The 16,967-nt window shown below is 36.2% G+C and overlaps 1 protein-coding gene across 1 annotated transcript; it reads left to right on the plus strand.

Annotated features, from left to right (window-relative positions):
* The first annotated feature begins 8,702 nt into the window (after window positions 1-8,702).
* Window positions 8,703-16,071, plus strand: LOC122781415 (vascular endothelial growth factor receptor 1-like). Its single transcript, XM_044045047.1, has 14 exons — window positions 8,703-8,721; window positions 9,674-9,778; window positions 9,878-9,991; window positions 10,721-10,809; window positions 11,269-11,383; window positions 11,477-11,568; window positions 11,663-11,785; window positions 12,878-12,989; window positions 13,123-13,222; window positions 13,844-13,949; window positions 14,105-14,202; window positions 14,340-14,409; window positions 15,020-15,123; window positions 15,232-16,071. Exons 1-14 carry the CDS (start codon window positions 8,703-8,705, stop codon window positions 15,395-15,397), a joined length of 1,413 nt encoding a protein of 470 aa, XP_043900982.1. The 3' UTR covers window positions 15,398-16,071.
* Window positions 16,072-16,967: the final 896 nt, after the last annotated feature.

Here is a 16,967-nt window from a genome sequence, read left to right on the forward strand (position 1 = left end):
TGAGTGAATGGGTGAAGAAGAGTATTGAATATAGATTTGAAGATGGGTGAATGGATGAATGGGTGAATTAGTGAATGGATGAGGAAATATGAGTGAATGGGTGAAAGATGAGTGAATGGATGAAAGATGAGTGAATGGCTAAAAGACGAGTGAATGGATGAAAGATGAGTGAATGGATGAATGGGTAAAAGATGAGTCAATGGATGAAAGATGAGTGAATGGATGAATGGGTGAAAGATGAGTAAATGGGTGAATGGCAAAACTGCCATCAAGACTAGAAAAGTGCTTTATAAATACAGACCATAAAAATATCAGAATAAATATGATATATATAATATATATCAATATAATAGCTATCATATTTTAATGCAGGTAAATAACATAAAAATCCTGTTGTTTATTCTGGCCTGGACCAGGATAATAAATCACCATGGTAACAAAACCCGAGTTTAGTATATAAACAATAATCTACTTTCTAAATAAAGCTTCACGAATATTCCCGGTGCATTATGGGACAGCTTCTCATTTCAGCACCACGGACAGCGGCCACATTTCAACCAAGAAACAGTTACATAATCACAACAATAATAACAACAGTATTTAAACAGTGATAATATCATTATTATTAGAATTATTATTATTATTATTATCATTAATCTGATTCACGTGTGACGTCATCGTTAAACCGCCGTAAGCTTCAGTCTATCACTACAATCTCTGTCCGTTTCCGGTTTCTATTTTTTCATCATCATTATCATCATCATCGAACAGATCAGTAAACACAAAGTAACACAAATATCACAGATGATAAACGAGGCCTGCGGATTTTCCGCTCCTAGTATGACTTTTTGTTGTAATTTTTGAAGACATACTATAGTAAGACTTTTTGTTGTAATTTTTGTAGACATACTATAGTAAGATTTTTTGTTGTAATTTTTGAAGACATACTATAGTATGACTTTTTTGAGTGATTTTTGACGGCATACTATAGTATGACTTTTTTGAGTGATTTTGGACGACATACTATAGTATGATATTTTTGTCTCATTTTGGACGACATACTATAGTATGCCTTTTTTGAGTAATTTTGGACGACATACTACAGTGTGACTTTTTTGACAGATTTTTGACTGATTTTGGAGGACATACTATAGTATGACTTTTTTGACTGATTTTGGATGACATACTTTAGTATGACTTTTTTATCTCATTATGGACAACATACTATAGTATGACATTTTTGACTGATTTTGGACGACATACTATAGTATGACTTTTTTGACTGATTTTGGACGACATTCTATAGTATGACTTTTTGACGATTTTGGACGACATGCTATAGTATGACTTTTTGTCTCATTATGGACAACATTCTATAAATATGACTTTTTTGACTATTTTGGGCGACATACTATAGTATGACTTTTGACTGATTTTTATGCGACATACTATAGTATGACTTTTTGACTTATTTTTGGGCCGACATACTGTTGACTTTTGACTGATTTTATGCGACATACTATAGTATGACTTTTTTGACTGATTTTACGGGCCGACATACTATAGTATGACTTTTTTGTCCCATTTTGAACGACATACTATAGTATGACTTTTTTGTCTCATTATGGACAACATACTACACTGTGATTTTTTGACAGATTTTTGACTGATTTTGGAGGACATACTGTAGTATGACTTTTTGACTGATTTTGGACAACATACTATAGTATGACTTTTTTGACAGATTTTGGACGACATACTATAGTATGACTTTTTTGTCCCATTTTGGACGACATACTATAGTATGACTTTTTTGTCTCACACTGTGATTTTTGTCAAAAAAGTCATACTAAAGTATGTGGTCCAAAATCAGTCAAAAAAGTCATACTAAAGTATGTCGTCCAAAATCAGTCAAAATAGTTTTACTAAAGTATGTCGTCCAAAATCAGTCAAAAAAGTCATAGTATAGTATGTCATCTAAAATCAGTCAAAAAAGCACACTAGAGTATGACGTTACTATAGTCGGTCAGTCAGTCATCATCATCTAACCGCTTTATCCTCCACCAGAGGGTCGCGGGGGGTGCTGTGCCAATCTCAGCTACATCGGGCGATAACTCCATGCAGAAAGGCCCTTGTTCCAACCGGGGCTCGTACCCGGGTCTTGTCGCTGCAAGGCGAGAGTGCTAACCACTATATCACCGTGTGGCCCTCATAGTATAGTATGTCGTCCAAAATTACTCAAAAAGGTCAACACATAGTATGTCGTCCAAAATCAGTCAAAAAGTCAGCACGCATAGTATGTCGCCCAAAAAAATCACAAAAAAGTCATACTATGGTATGCTGTCCATAATAGAGACAAAAAAGTCATACTAAAGTAGTCGCCCAAAAATCAGACAAAAAATACTATAGGTCATTCAAAATGGGACAAAAAAGTCATACTATAGTATGTCACCCAAATGGGACAAAAAAAGTCATACTATAGTATGTCGTCCAAAATCAGTCAAAAAGTCATAGTATAGTATGTCATCTAAATCGGGTCAAAAAGCACAATACTCAGAGAGCAGACGCTACTTATAGTATATGGCCTTAAATCAGTAAAAATATTGCCCAAATAGAGACAAAAAGTCATATATATGGGGTCATCCAAAATGAGAGACAAAAGTCATACATATGTCATCCAAAAATAGAGACAAAAAAGTCATATCGTGATGTCGCCCAAAATGAGAAAAAAAAAGTCATACTATAGTATGTCGCCCAAAATCAGTCAAAAAGTCATAGTATAGTATGTCAGCCCAAAATCCCTCAAAAGCACACTACAGTATGTCAAGCTCAAAATCAAAAATATATTGTCCAAAATCACTCAAAAAGCTTCCTACTATAGTATCCCTCCAAAATGATTCAGTAAGTCATACTATAGTATATCATCCACCACCAAAAAGTCATACTATAGTAAGTAGTCCAAAATCAGTCAAAAAAGTCATACTATAGTATGTCGTCCAAAATGAGACAAAAAAGTTATATTATAGTATGTCGTCAAAAATCAGTCAAAATAGTCATACTATATTATATCGTCCAAAATCACTCAAAAAAGTCATACTATAGTCAGTAGCCCAAAATCAGTCAAAAAGTCATAGTATAGTATGTCGATCAAAATCAGTTAAAAATCTGTCAAAAAAGTCATACTACAGTATGTTCTCCAAAATCATTCAAAAAAGTCATACTATAGTATGATGTCAAAAAACAGTCAAAAAAGTCATATTATTGTATGTCGTCCAAAATCAGTCAAAAAAGTCTTAGTATAGTATGTTGTCAAAAAACAGTCAAAAAAGTCATAGTATAGTATTTCCCTCAAAAATTAGACAAAAAAGTCATCATAAAGTATATCATCCTAAATCACTCAAAAAAGTCAAACTATAGTATGTCGCCGAAAATTAGTTAGAAAAGTCATACTATAGTATGTCGTCCAAAATGAGACAAAAATGTCATACTACAGTATGTCGTCCAAAATGAGACATAAAAGTCATAGTATAATGTGTCGTCCCAAATGAGACATAAAAGTCATAGTATAATGTGTCGTCCAAAATCAGTCAAAAAAGTCATATTATAGTATGTCGTCCAAATCAGTCAAAAAAGTCATATTATAGTACGTTGTCCAAAATCATTCAAAAAAGTCATACTATAGTATGATGTCCAAAATCAGTCAAAAAAGTCATACTATAGTATGATGTCCAAAATCAGTCAAAAAAGTCATATTAGTATGTCGTCCAAAATCAGTCAAAAAAGTCTTAGTATAGTATGTTGTCCAAAAGCACTGGAAAAAGTCATAGTATAGTATTTCCTCCAAAAATTAGACAAAAAAGTCATCATAAAGTATATCATCCAAAATCACTCAAAAAAGTCATACTATTGTATGTCGTCCAAAATGAGACAAAAAAGTCATACTATAGTATATCATCCAAAATCACTCAAAAAAGACATACTATATAGTATGTCTTCCAAAGTTAGACAAAAATCAGTCAAAATAGTCATACTATAGTATGTCGTCCAAAATCACTCAAAAAAGTCATACTATAGTATGTCGTCCAAAATCAGTCCAAAAAGTCATAGTATAATGCGTCGTCCAAAATGAAACAAAAAAGTCATACTATAGTATGTTGTCCCAAATCAGTCAAAAAGGGCATACTATAGTATATCATTCAAAATCAGTCAAAAAAGGCATACCATAGTATGTCAGTCCAAAAATCAGTCAAAAGCCATATTATAGGTAATGTCAGTCCAACCTAGTCAAAAGCCATTATAGTATGTTGTCCAAAATTAGTCAAAAAAGTCATAGTATAGTATGTCGTCCAAAATCTGTCAAAAAAGTCATAGTATAGTATGTCGTCCAAATTTTGACAAAAAATTCATAGTATAGTATGTCATCCAAAATCAGTCAAAAAAGTCATTGTATAGTATGTTGTACAAAATCTGTCAAAAAAGTCATAGTATAGTATGTCGTCCAAAATCAGTCAAAAAAATCATAGTATAGCATGTCTTGCAAAATCGTTCAAAAAATTCATACTATAGTATGTCGTCCTAATTTTGACAAAAAAGTCATAGTATAGTATGTCAGCCCACACAATCAAAAAGTCATGGCTGGCATGTCGCCCGCTAATGAGACAAAAAAAGTCATACTAAAGTATGTCAGTCTAAAATCAGACACAAAAGTCATACTATAGTATGTCAGCCCAAAATGGGACAAAAAAAGTCATACTATAATATGTCAGCCCAAAATTAGATAAAATGTCATACTTATAGTATGTCGCCCAAAATCAGTCAACAAAGCCATACTTATAATATACGTCCACAGACAAAATGTCATACTATAGTATGTCACCCAAATCAGTCAACAAAGCCATACGCTTATATGTCGCCCAAAATCAGTCAAAAAGTCATTGCTACTATAGTATGTCGCCCAAAATAGAGACAAAAATATCATACTATAGTATGTCGGGCCCAAAATCAGTCAAAAGTCATACTATAGTATGTCGCAAAATCATCAAAAAGTCATACTATAAAGGTGTCAGTCCAAAATCAGTCAAAAAAGTCATACTAAAGTATGTGGTCCAAAATCAGTCAAAATAGTTTTACTAAAGTATGTCGTCCAAAATCAGTCAAAAAAGTCATAGTATAGTATGTCATCTAAAATCAGTCAAAAAAGCACACTACAGTATGTCGTTCAAAATCAAAATATATTGTCCAAAATCACTCAAAAAAGTCATACTATAGTATGTCCTCCAAAATGATTCAAAAAGTCATACTATAGTATATCATCCAAAATCACTCAAAAAAGTCATACTATAGTAAGTAGTCCAAAATCAGTCAAAAAAGTCATACTATAGTATATGCGTCCAAATCAGTCAAAAAGTCATATTATAGTCGTTGTCCAAAATCATTCAAGTCATACTATAGTATGATGTCCAAAATCAGTCAAAAAAGTCATACTATAGTATGATGTCCAAAATCAGTCAAAAAAGTCATATTAGTATATGTAGGTCAAAATCAGTCAAAAAAGTCTTAGTATAGTATGTTGTCCAAAAGCACTGGAAAAAGTCATAGTATAGTATTTCCTCCAAAAATTAGACAAAAAAGTCATCATAAAGTATATCATCCAAAATCACTCAAAAAAGTCATACTATTGTATGTCGTCCAAAATGAGACAAAAAAGTCATACTATAGTATATCATCCAAAATCACTCAAAAAAGACATACTATATAGCAGGGGTCGGGAACCTTTTTGACTCGGAGAGCCATGAAAGCAAAATATTTGCAAATTTATTTCAGTGAGAGCCATATAATATATTTTAAGACTGAATTTAACTAAATGTGAGTATAATAAGCCTCTGAATTTATTCTTTTAAATAATGTTGTTATAATACTCACCATTAATGCGACTTCTGGTTCTTGTGGACCCTTTTATTGGCAGAACAGCAAGACTTTCTTCGCGCAGTGTGTCACCAGCAGCATATCTTGCAATCACACTGAACTGCGACAAATGACTTACGTCTGTTGACTCATCCAAAGCCAGGGAATAGAACGGTGCTGCATTTATGTCATTCACTTGCGTTTCCTCCACTTCCAAAATCGATGGATGGATTAAAACAAGTGATAATATTTTATGTTTTATCTGAAAAGCCGAAATCTGCGAGCCAGATGCAATCATCAAAAGAGCCACACCTGGCTCGCGAGCCATAGGTTCCCTACCCCTGCTATATAGTATGTCTTCCAAAGTTAGACAAAAATCAGTCAAAATAGTCATACTATAGTATGTCGTCCAAAATCACTCAAAAAAGTCATACTATAGTATGTCGTCCAAAATCAGTCCAAAAAGTCATAGTATAATGCGTCGTCCAAAATGAAACAAAAAAGTCATACTAAAGTATGTTGTCCCAAATCAGTCAAAAAGGGCATACCATAGTATGTGGAGTCAAAATCAGTCAAAAAAGCCACCATATTATGATGCGTCGTCCAAATCAGTCAAAAAGTCATGTGTATAATTGTTGTCCAAATTAGTCAAAAAAAGGCTACTATAGTATGTAGGTCCAAAATCAGTCAAAAAGTCATATTATAGTATGTAAGTCCAAAAATCAGTCACAAGAAGTCATATTATAGTACGTTGTCCAAAATCAATCAAAAAAGTCATAGTAGAGTTTGTCGTCTAAAATCGGTCAAAAGAGTCATATTATAGTATTTCCTCCAAAATCAGTCAAAAAATTCATACTATATTATGTCGTCCACAATAACTCAAAAAAGTCATATTATGGTATGTCGTCCAATATCAGTCAAAAAAGTCATATTATACTACGTCATCCAAAATCAGTCAAAAAGTCATAGTAGAGTTTGTCGTCTAAAATCGGTCAAAAGAGTCATACTATAGTATGTCGATCAAAATCAGTCAAAAAAGTCATACTATTGTATGTCGTCCAAAATGAGACAAAAAAGCCATACTATAGTATGTCGTCCAAAATCAGTCAAAAAGGTCATACTATAGTATGTCCTCCAAAATCAATTAAAAATCTGTCAAAAAAGTCATACTACAGTATGTTCTCCAAAATCATTCAAAAAAGTCATACTATAGTATGATGTCCAAAATCAGTCAAAAAAGTCATATTATAGTATGTCGTCCAAAATTTGTCAAAAAAGTCTTAGTATAGTATGTTGTCCAAAAGCACTCGAAAAAGTCATAGTATAGTATTTCCTCCAAAAATTAGACAAAAAAGTCATCATAAAGTATATCATCCAAAATCACTCAAAAAAGTCATAATATTGTATGTCGTCCAAAATGAGACAAAAAAGTCATACTATAGTATGTCGTCCAAAATGAGACAAAAATGTCATACTATAGTATGTCGTCCAAAATGAGACAAAAAAGTCATAGTATAGTATGTCGTCCAAAATTACTCAAAAAAGTCATACTATAGTATGTCGTCCAAAATCAGTCAAAAAATCTTAGTATAGAATGTTGTCCAAAAGCACTTGGAAAAGTCATAGTATAGTATTTCCTCCAAAAATGAGACAAAAAAGTCATCATAAAGTATATCATCCAAAATCACTCAAAAAAGGCATACCATAGTGTGTCGCCCAAAATTAGTTAAAAACTCTTAGTATAATATGTTGTCCATAATGAGACAAAAAAGTCATACCAAAGTATGTCCTCCAAAATCTGTCAAAAAAGCACTCGAAAGTATGTCGTCCAAAATCAGTCAAAAAAGTCATACTACAGTATGTTGTCCAAAATGAGACAAAAAAGTCATACTATAGTAAGTCGCCCAACATCAGTCAAAAGAGTCACACTAAAGTATGTCGTCCAAAAATCAGTTAAAAAAGTCATTATATAGTATGTCGTCCAAAATCGGTCAAAAAAGTGATACTAGTGATATAGTATGTCTTCCAAAATTAGACAAAAATCAGTCAAAATAGTCATACTATAGTATGTCGTCATACTATAGTATGTCGTCATAGTATAGTATGTCGTCCAAAATTACTCAAAAAAGTCATAGTATAGTATGTCGTCCCAAATCAGTCAAAAAGGGCATACTATAGTATATCATTCAAAATCACTCAAAAAAGGCATACTATAGTATGTCGTCCAAAATGAGACAAAAAAGTCATACTATAGTATGTCGTCCAAAATCACTCAAAAAAGTCATACTATAGTATGTCGTCCAAAATCAGTCTAAAAAATCATACTATAGTATGTCGTCCACAATCAGTCAAAAAAGTCACACTATAGTATGTCATCCACAACAACTCAAAAAAATCATATTATGGTATGTCGTCCAATATCAGTCAAAAAAGTCATATTATACTACACCGTCCAAAATCAGTCAAAAAGTCATAATAGAGTATGTCGTCCAAAATCAGTCAAAAATGTAGTAGTAGTCTTGTTGACGTTCTAAACTTGTAAAAAAAACAATTACAAAATGAAGACATTTTTTGATGTCGAACGATGTGCTGACGTTTTTTGAAAACATTCTATTCTGACATTTGCATTGACAACACACAAAGTGGAGCAGTCACATCACAATACCAGCAGGAGGTGTAATCTGAACACTGGTGATCCGATCACTCAGATCGGATGTTAATAGCAGATTGTCATCAGAAAATCTAAGAAATGTGTGGATCGTTTGAGCAGTTGCTCCTCCTCATCCTCCTCCTGCATCATGTGGAAGTTCCCAGTTGGTAAACAAAAAGTGGAACATTCCAAATTGATCAACGCAGAGCAGTGGAATGTACCAAGTCACACAAAGTACAACACCATGGCTTTCAAAATCAGTGTAGCTTGGTGCAGGAGCACCTCCATCAGTAATGAATCGATGTCCATGGCAGCTGAAATTGTAGTCAGTTGAAAGCAGTTCTGCTGAAACACAGGAAAACCCACCATCTTAGGAAATGCTGCCCCCTGCTGGACATACACCTCCCCCATCTTTTAAAAGCTACTGAAAGGATTCACCCTTACCTTAAAAGTATCCACAAAGATAATTAAGTCCGTGTTGAAATTCCATACGTTCCATTTCTGAGAAAGTGTTGTTGTTGTTACAATTACCTGATATTTTCCTGTCGTATTTTACGGTTGGCAAGGAAATAATGTAGCACCCTTTGTTTCCAATATTTGACTGTTTGTTAAATAATACTTTCCCTCTTCCTTTACTTTCTTAATAGACTGTTTTAAGTCACTCACAGTGGTAGTGCAGTATATTTGTAATAACAATACTAGAAATGATAATCATTGACGGTTTTAGGTGATTTTGGACGGCATAATATACAATGAGGATTTTAAGTGATTTTGGACGGCATAATATACAATGATGATTTTAAGTGATTTTGGACGGCATAATATACAATGATGATTTTAAGTGATTTTGGATGACATAATATACAATGATGATTTTAAGTGATTTTGGACGACATAATATACTATGACGATTTTAAGTGATTTTGGACTATTTTAAGTCACTCACAGTGGTCAATAACAAAACTAGAAATAATAATAATAAGTCTTCGATGAACAATAAACTGGTTCTTGCATTACTGTGTGAGCACTCCCTGATCAATCATGTCGCTCAATCAGACACAAACGTACATCTCCCTTTTCCCCTCCTCAACAGCATCATGTTCCTCCTGTGTCTTACAGGGAAGCCTCTGGGCCGCGGAGCCTTTGGTAAAGTGATTCAAGCGTCTGCGTTTGGCATCGATGGTGCCAACAGCTGCAGGACTGTGGCTGTGAAGATGCTCAAAGGTACAACATGAGGTTCTGATAGAAGGTTCAATCACAATCCTGAGCAAAAGACACATTTTCTACCGCTTGTTTTTTTGCTTTCCACCTGTTGTCCACCAGAGGGCGCTACAGCCAGCGAGCACAAGGCTCTGATGTCTGAACTGAAGATCCTCAACTACATTGGTCACCACCTGAATGTGGTCAATCTACTGGGAGCCTGCACCAAGTCTGGAGGTGTGTGTGTGTTTATTCTGTACATTGTGAGCATGTCAGTTGAATTGTATTTATATATTTACACATTTCCTACATAAAATGCAAGCAAAGAGCTTGAATAATACATTGAAAAACATAACAAAACAAATAAAATGAAGCACATGAAACAAGATGAAGTGCACGAATATACAAATTACAACAATCTGTGACAATAGGACAATAATGACTCATAAACATGTAAATTTGCCACAAAAAACACATTTGTAAACAGTTAACTCCTAAACATTCTAACCACATTGACTGAAATGTACACCCACCTGCCATTTTATTACACGACACCTAATAAAATGGCACCCGGTGTTGTCCTCTCCTGCTTTTCAGAGATGTTCTTCTGCACACTTTGCTTGTAACCAGCATTTTTGCTAAGAGAACAGCTCACTGGATGTTTGCTCTTTATTTTGGGACCATTCTCTGCAAACCCTAGAGATTATTGTGCATGAAAATGTCAGTAGAACAGCAGTGTCTTAAAGTCTCAGATCACCCAGTCTTGTACTAGCAATAATGCCACGTTCATTCACTTAAATCTGATGCTCAGTTTGAACTCCAGCATGACGTCTTGTCCATGTCCTCAGGCCTAAATGCCATGTAATTGTCTGTGTGTACCTAATAAAATGGCCGGTGACTGTAAGAAATGACTCTCATTATACAAAAAGTTAATCTTCTCAATCGATGTTTTCCGTGTGTGTGCAGGACCACTGATGGTCATCGTCGAGTACTGTCGCTATGGAAATCTCTCTTCCTTCCTGAAGAGCAAGCGAGACGTATTCGTGCACAATCAGGTGACCTCAGCAGCCTCAGCACACGTCCACACATGCAGTTACACTAGACGGTGTCGAGATAGCCGCGTTTGATAGAAAACAGGACCTGCAGTAGTTAGTTAGTTAGTTCACGCTCTCATGACCGTGTGCCCAACTCGAGAGGTTAAAAAAAAAAAACAACGGTGTCATATCTCTCTGTGCTGCACAGAATTACAAAAACAAAAACCCTCAAAAAGGTCACTTCTGCAATGTGCAGTGTGAAGATGTTATCACTTCTTGCGAAGGTTGTTTACTTCCTTAATTTCTTCACAGGTTTAAAAATGACTGAATTGATGATTTCCTTTTTTTGGGGGGTTAAAAAAAATCACCTCAAAAGACCCCTAACCCTGCCCACGCTGCATTTGAATCATTAATTGTCCTGATTTTCACTCACTTTTACTTGTCATAATTAATTATTAACAGTTACTTGATGTATCCCAGTTTGCTGGAGGAAAAGCTGGACAGAGTTATGTCAGCAGTGATTCTGAGAGCCAGTGCAGCAGCAGCAGCAGCAGCACGACAGAGTTTGACCTCAACAACAAGGAGAATGGCCTTGGTAAGACAAATGCTTATTAAAAAAAAATACTTTCAAATAATTTACTTATTTTTTAAACATGCCCCGTGCCTGCTTTCGTCTATTTTCAACTAGATCCCACATCTGTGTCTCCTTTATATGTGGAGGATCTCATCTCCTTCAGCTTCCAGGTGGCACGTGGAATGGAGTATCTGGCCTCTCGCAAGGTTTGCTTTAGGTTTAGGAGAAGCTGCAATGAGAAGAAGGTACATGTACATGTGTATATTTCATTAACCCATGTCGTCTTGGCACACACAACAGTGTATCCACAGAGATCTGGCAGCCAGGAATGTCCTGCTCTCGGACAATAAAGTGGTGAAGATCTGTGACTTTGGTCTGGCCAGAGACATCTACAAAGATCCTGACTACGTCCGCAAGGGAGACGTGAGCAAACGTCTATATATGCATCTGTCTGTCTGTCTTTACTTGGATAATAAATGCATGGAATGTCTGTCTGTCAGTGACCATTGCAATGACCTCACTGCACCAGTAACAATAACTAGAAACACTCTTATTTATTTTTTAGGCCAGTTTTTTAACTCTTATACAGTGCCCCTTCCTGATTTCTTGTTGTTTTTTTTTTTGCATGTTTGTCACACAAAACAAATTTAAATATTAGACAAAGATAAACCCAAGTGAACGCAAAATGCAGTTTTTGAGTGATGAGATGATGAAGTAACTGTGGTTCCACTCACCACACCCCAGGCCTGATGAATCGAGAGATCACTTCAATCACAGAAGCTGTCTGACAGAGAGAAGGAGGCCAAAATATCCCATAATCTGAACCATTTAAGTTTGACAAACATGCAAAAAAAAGAAATAAGAAATCAGGAAGCAGGCAAATACTATTTAAATGCACTGTAGAAATGCAACTTGACTTGTTATGTGACAGCTGTGAGACATGTGACAGTATTTTGTTATTTTAATGAATAATCCAGGATAGTAATCTTACTTCAAATGTGCACGTCCATGTGGTTGAAACTGGGAAAATCATGCATGGTTTCAATATAAATAATTGATATTCAATATGAATAAGTACGGAAGAGTATTAGGGCCACATGTAAAAACAAAAAAAACAAAAAAACAGCATGAATTCTGAGATTAATTCTGAGATTTAAGTCAGAATTCTGAGATTAAAGTCAGAATTCTGACTTTTTCCTTAATCTTAGAATTCTAACTTTAATCTCAGAATTCATGCTGTTATTTGTTTTTACATGTGGCCCTAACACTCAAAATAAAAAAAAGCATGAATTCTGAGATTAAAGTCAGAATTCTGAGAAAAAAAGTCTCAGCATTAATCTCAGAATTTGGACTTTTTCCTTAATCTTAGAATTCTGTTTCTCTCAATTTTCTTACACAATACTCTTTCATAAATAAGGAATACTCTGTCTCACTACAGTCACTGTCGATATTAGGCGACCACATTCAATTTTTCCCCTCACCATATTTTGTGTCCTCTCTGATTGGCTCTGACAGGCCCGTCTCCCTCTGAAGTGGATGTCTCCCGAGTCTATTTTTGACAAAGTGTTCAGCACGCAGAGCGACGTGTGGTCCTATGGCATTCTGCTGTGGGAGATCTTCTCTCTGGGTGAGAACCTTTTACCTCGTTTGCTCTCAAAAAACACTCAGATTGTAATGAAACTTTATACGAAATATCTGTGATACAGTCTTTTCACAAAATGACTCCTATCTGTGTGTGTGTGTGTGTGTGTGTGTAACAGGAGCTTCCCCTTACCCTGGTCTTCACATCGATGAAGAGTTCTGCCACCGACTGAAGGAAGGAACGCGGATGCGAGCGCCAGAGTACAGCACGCCTGACATGTGGGTGAAAGTCTGGAAAGAGGGAGAAAAGAAGTTACAGTGATGACATTTAAACACAATTTGGCCTTTGACACGCCACATTAGAATTCACCACTAGGTGTTTCCACCACACGGGTTACGTCAGTTCTTTCTATAAACCGGTGAAGGGGCCCCAGATGTTCTCAAAGATTGTTCGTTTCCCCTTAGTAGCATATGTTATGACGTATTATTTAACGTATCTATAGATCACAGGAAAAGAAATAGAGGTCAAAGCTTGTTGTTATTATTTCAGGCCTCGCAGTAGCGACCAATCACTGGTGCAGCTGTTATCTGAACAAGTCTTTGGGAAGACAAATAAGATTGTTAATGATTCCAGTCACGTTTTCTCTTTTTTAGATGTTTTAGCTGCTGCCATCAGCCACAAGCTGGTGAACATTTTGTTTTTCTTTTGTTTAGTCTTGTGTTTTCAACTCAGTTGATCTTTATTTATCAGGGACAGTGCAGTGAGACATAGTGGATGTACTGCACATATAATACATATATATATATATATATATATATACATATACTGTATATATACATATATATATATACATACATAATTTAATTCAATTGAATTGAATAGAACGTGTGTGTGTGCAGTTACAGCACGATGCTGGCATGTTGGGAGGCTGCTCCTTCAGATCGACCCACCTTCACCAACCTGGTGGAGACACTGGGAGACCTGCTGCAGGCCATGGTTCAACAGGTCAGGCTTCAAGCTCATGATCAAAAGCATTATTAACGTGCAAGGCATTAGTTGTGGTGCATGACAAACTGTACTGTACAAGGAATGTCATAAACATAGAAAAAGAGGAAAAATTGCTCTGTGCACGCGTCTCATTTCATTTTCTTTTTCAATAGGACGGGAAACATTACATTCCTCTGGGATCTTTCATGGCTGGAGACACAAATCACAGCGGTAATCTGGAGGAAAAGCCACTCGCGGTCACAAACCTGAGGTACGGTCATGACAAAATAAAATAAAAGCACAGTGCTTTACGGCGCTCAAGTGTTTGTGTGTGAGGTCACGACAGGAAACGAGCTGAGTAAGAAGAGATCTTACTAACTTGTGTTTCGAATCTAAATCCACCACCAGTTACATGAGAGGGATGGCCACACTTCAGACTTTTGAGGAACTCCACTGTGAGGAGCCCGACATGTCAGAAGTAAGAAAAACACCTACACTTCTGCTTTTATGGACATGAATGAGACCAAAATGTCAAGAGTCCACACTGCACACAGGAAGTGATTTGTGCTAATAACAAAGACATACACCGAGAAATAACAGCGAGTACGACGGGAAAAAGCAAAGAAGCGGCCGTGTAAAAGCTTCATAAGTGAGTTCTACTATTAAATAAAAACAAAGAAAACTGGATAAATGCCCCACACAGCCCGGCACTGCTGGTGTATACACACATACACACCCTCAGTCAGGTCTGAAGGACACAGCAGACAAAATGTGACCACACACATAATTTAAGGGAAATATAAGAATGCATTTGTTATTATCATTCATATCATAATTATTATGCTCTAATTAAAGTTGATCAGTATAACTCTTTTGTCTATACCTCAGCTCCCTCTTGTCCTTTCTGTCCCCCCTTCCTCTTCTCTGTCCCCCCATTTTTCCTTTCACCCCAACCTGTCTCGGCAGCTTCTGTCAGAGATTTCTTTCTCTCTCTCCACTGATGCCTGAGTGCCTGCTCATTGTGTGAACTGTAGGGTTTCTCCGCTCTCTATAATGTTGTCAAACTTGTGTTTTCTTCACCGCTTCAGGAGCAGCAGCAGAGCGACAGTGGGATGGTTTTACCATCTGAGGAGCTGAACCACATCAAGTGGAATAACAACAACTACAACACTAAGAGCAGAAAACTCAGCAGGTGGTGGTGACTTCTAACCTCTGACCTCTTAAGCCAGCCACAATATTATTATTATTATCTACTAAAGCTGCAGTGATATATTGACAATTAATGTGAATACTTTTGCAGGTTTTTCACCTTCAAGTGTCGCGACACCCAGGTGCCATTCCCGCGCCACGACACGGTCGGCATACGGGACAGCGAGCCGTCGTTTCCGCCTCGTGACTGGGAGTGCGACGGCGGCGGCTCCCCTCCTCCAGACTACAATTCCGTCTTCCTCTACCCGTCCCTTTAGCGTTCCTTCCCTGGCCAAATCTTTGACGATATAAAAACGCTGTTATTTACTCACTTTAACTTTACACTGCAGTCCTCATCTGCTACCTCATTATAATACCTGCAGGTATACAGTAATACCTCCGTTATCATCCAAGCATAGTCCCACACAAAGCTTTCCCAGGAGCTGATTAACACGCGACAGTACAATTTATAAATAATGTATTAATCGATTCACCACAAGAGCTTTAAGTATTGGTACCTCATGCGCTGAGCTTTGTGGAGAGGAACACTGCTGTATGGAATAACTGTTCCTCCTCCACAGCCACTATATGCTGGACTAAAGTTACATATTACCTTTAGCTTTTTACTGTGTTGAGAACGTATACCTCTGTATTTATTTGAATGCCGTAGTCGAGTTATGAAGGAAGTCACCTGCTAAATAACCGTTCAGATGTCTGTTTATTGGAATCGAATGGTTTGGAAATACATATATGCATTTTGTTAATTTCAGAAATGGTGACCAAAAAAAAAAAAGATTGAAGATAAAACGCTACCTTGGTTGTAGTGGTGGTAAATCCTAATAAGATGGAGTGTTATTACACTTATTAACTATTTTTGATGAGCAAAAAAGAAACCCTTTTCATTTACACTATATGGACAAAAGTATATAGTTCACCCTTTAACACCAAGCGTAAGCAAGTGTACTTTGCATTACTGTAATTCAGAAACGGAAGAAGTTGCACGTCAAATACGTGTGGTTATTACGGTAATTTCACTTGCGCGTCACAGGAAGCCAGCGAATCAGGTTCTTAGTTACCAGAGAGGAGAGAGTTGGAAAAACACCTGTACGTAAGATTCCATTATTTAGCCCGTTTTTGGACATTGAGACTAAAAGTCAAGCAAATGTTATTTTAAATGTTTTATAGTGTTCAAATTTCAGATTTAACACACAGAATCTGGGTTATTTTTAAATAAAACCTTTTGTTTTTCATTTTTAATTGTTAAAACAGTATTTCAATATGCAGTAAATTGTGAATAATATGAACAATAATAATAATAACAATAATGATAACTGCCAGATATTGAGAGTCATTCTGGAAAAATGGGCAAAAGCACTAACTCACAGGACATTTTCTGGCCCTTATGGTTAAAAGAAGGGCTTGAAGTATTGAATTCAGATGTTATCTTCAGTATATACCAAGACATTTTGGACAATGCTACGCTTCCAACTTTGTGGCAAGGACTATAAAGACATGGAAGTGTGGAAGAAGTCGACAGGTCCACACAGAGCCCTGACCTGAACCCCGTCGAGCACCTTTGGGAGGAACTGGAACAGAGGAGATTGTGAGCCAACATCGTCCAACATCAGTGCCCGACCTCATAAATGCTGTGCAGAACAAATGGACACACATTATATAGATTCTATACAAAGAAAATAACAAATAATCTTGAAGTGTGAAGCTGTTAGAACAGTAAAAGAGGACGAATTCCATATTAAAGTCCTGCATACTTTAAGGCGTCCCAATACTTTTGTCCATATAGTGAATAACCAAGTCAGTTCCTGATAGAGCAAAAACATCCAAATGCAA

The sequence above is a fragment of the Solea senegalensis genome, linkage group LG1 (genome assembly GCF_019176455.1).
Source record: "Solea senegalensis isolate Sse05_10M linkage group LG1, IFAPA_SoseM_1, whole genome shotgun sequence".
NCBI classification, from domain to species: Eukaryota; Metazoa; Chordata; class Actinopteri; order Pleuronectiformes; family Soleidae; genus Solea; species Solea senegalensis.

Bases quoted from the DNA above. Each gene is read 5' to 3' on its own strand.
- LOC122781415 (XM_044045047.1), top strand. The intron at 11,569-11,662 runs GTTTGCTTTAGG...CACACACAACAG, and splicing joins AGTATCTGGCCTCTCGCAAG to TGTATCCACAGAGATCTGGC. The intron at 13,950-14,104 runs GTCAGGCTTCAA...CTTTTTCAATAG, and splicing joins TGCAGGCCATGGTTCAACAG to GACGGGAAACATTACATTCC.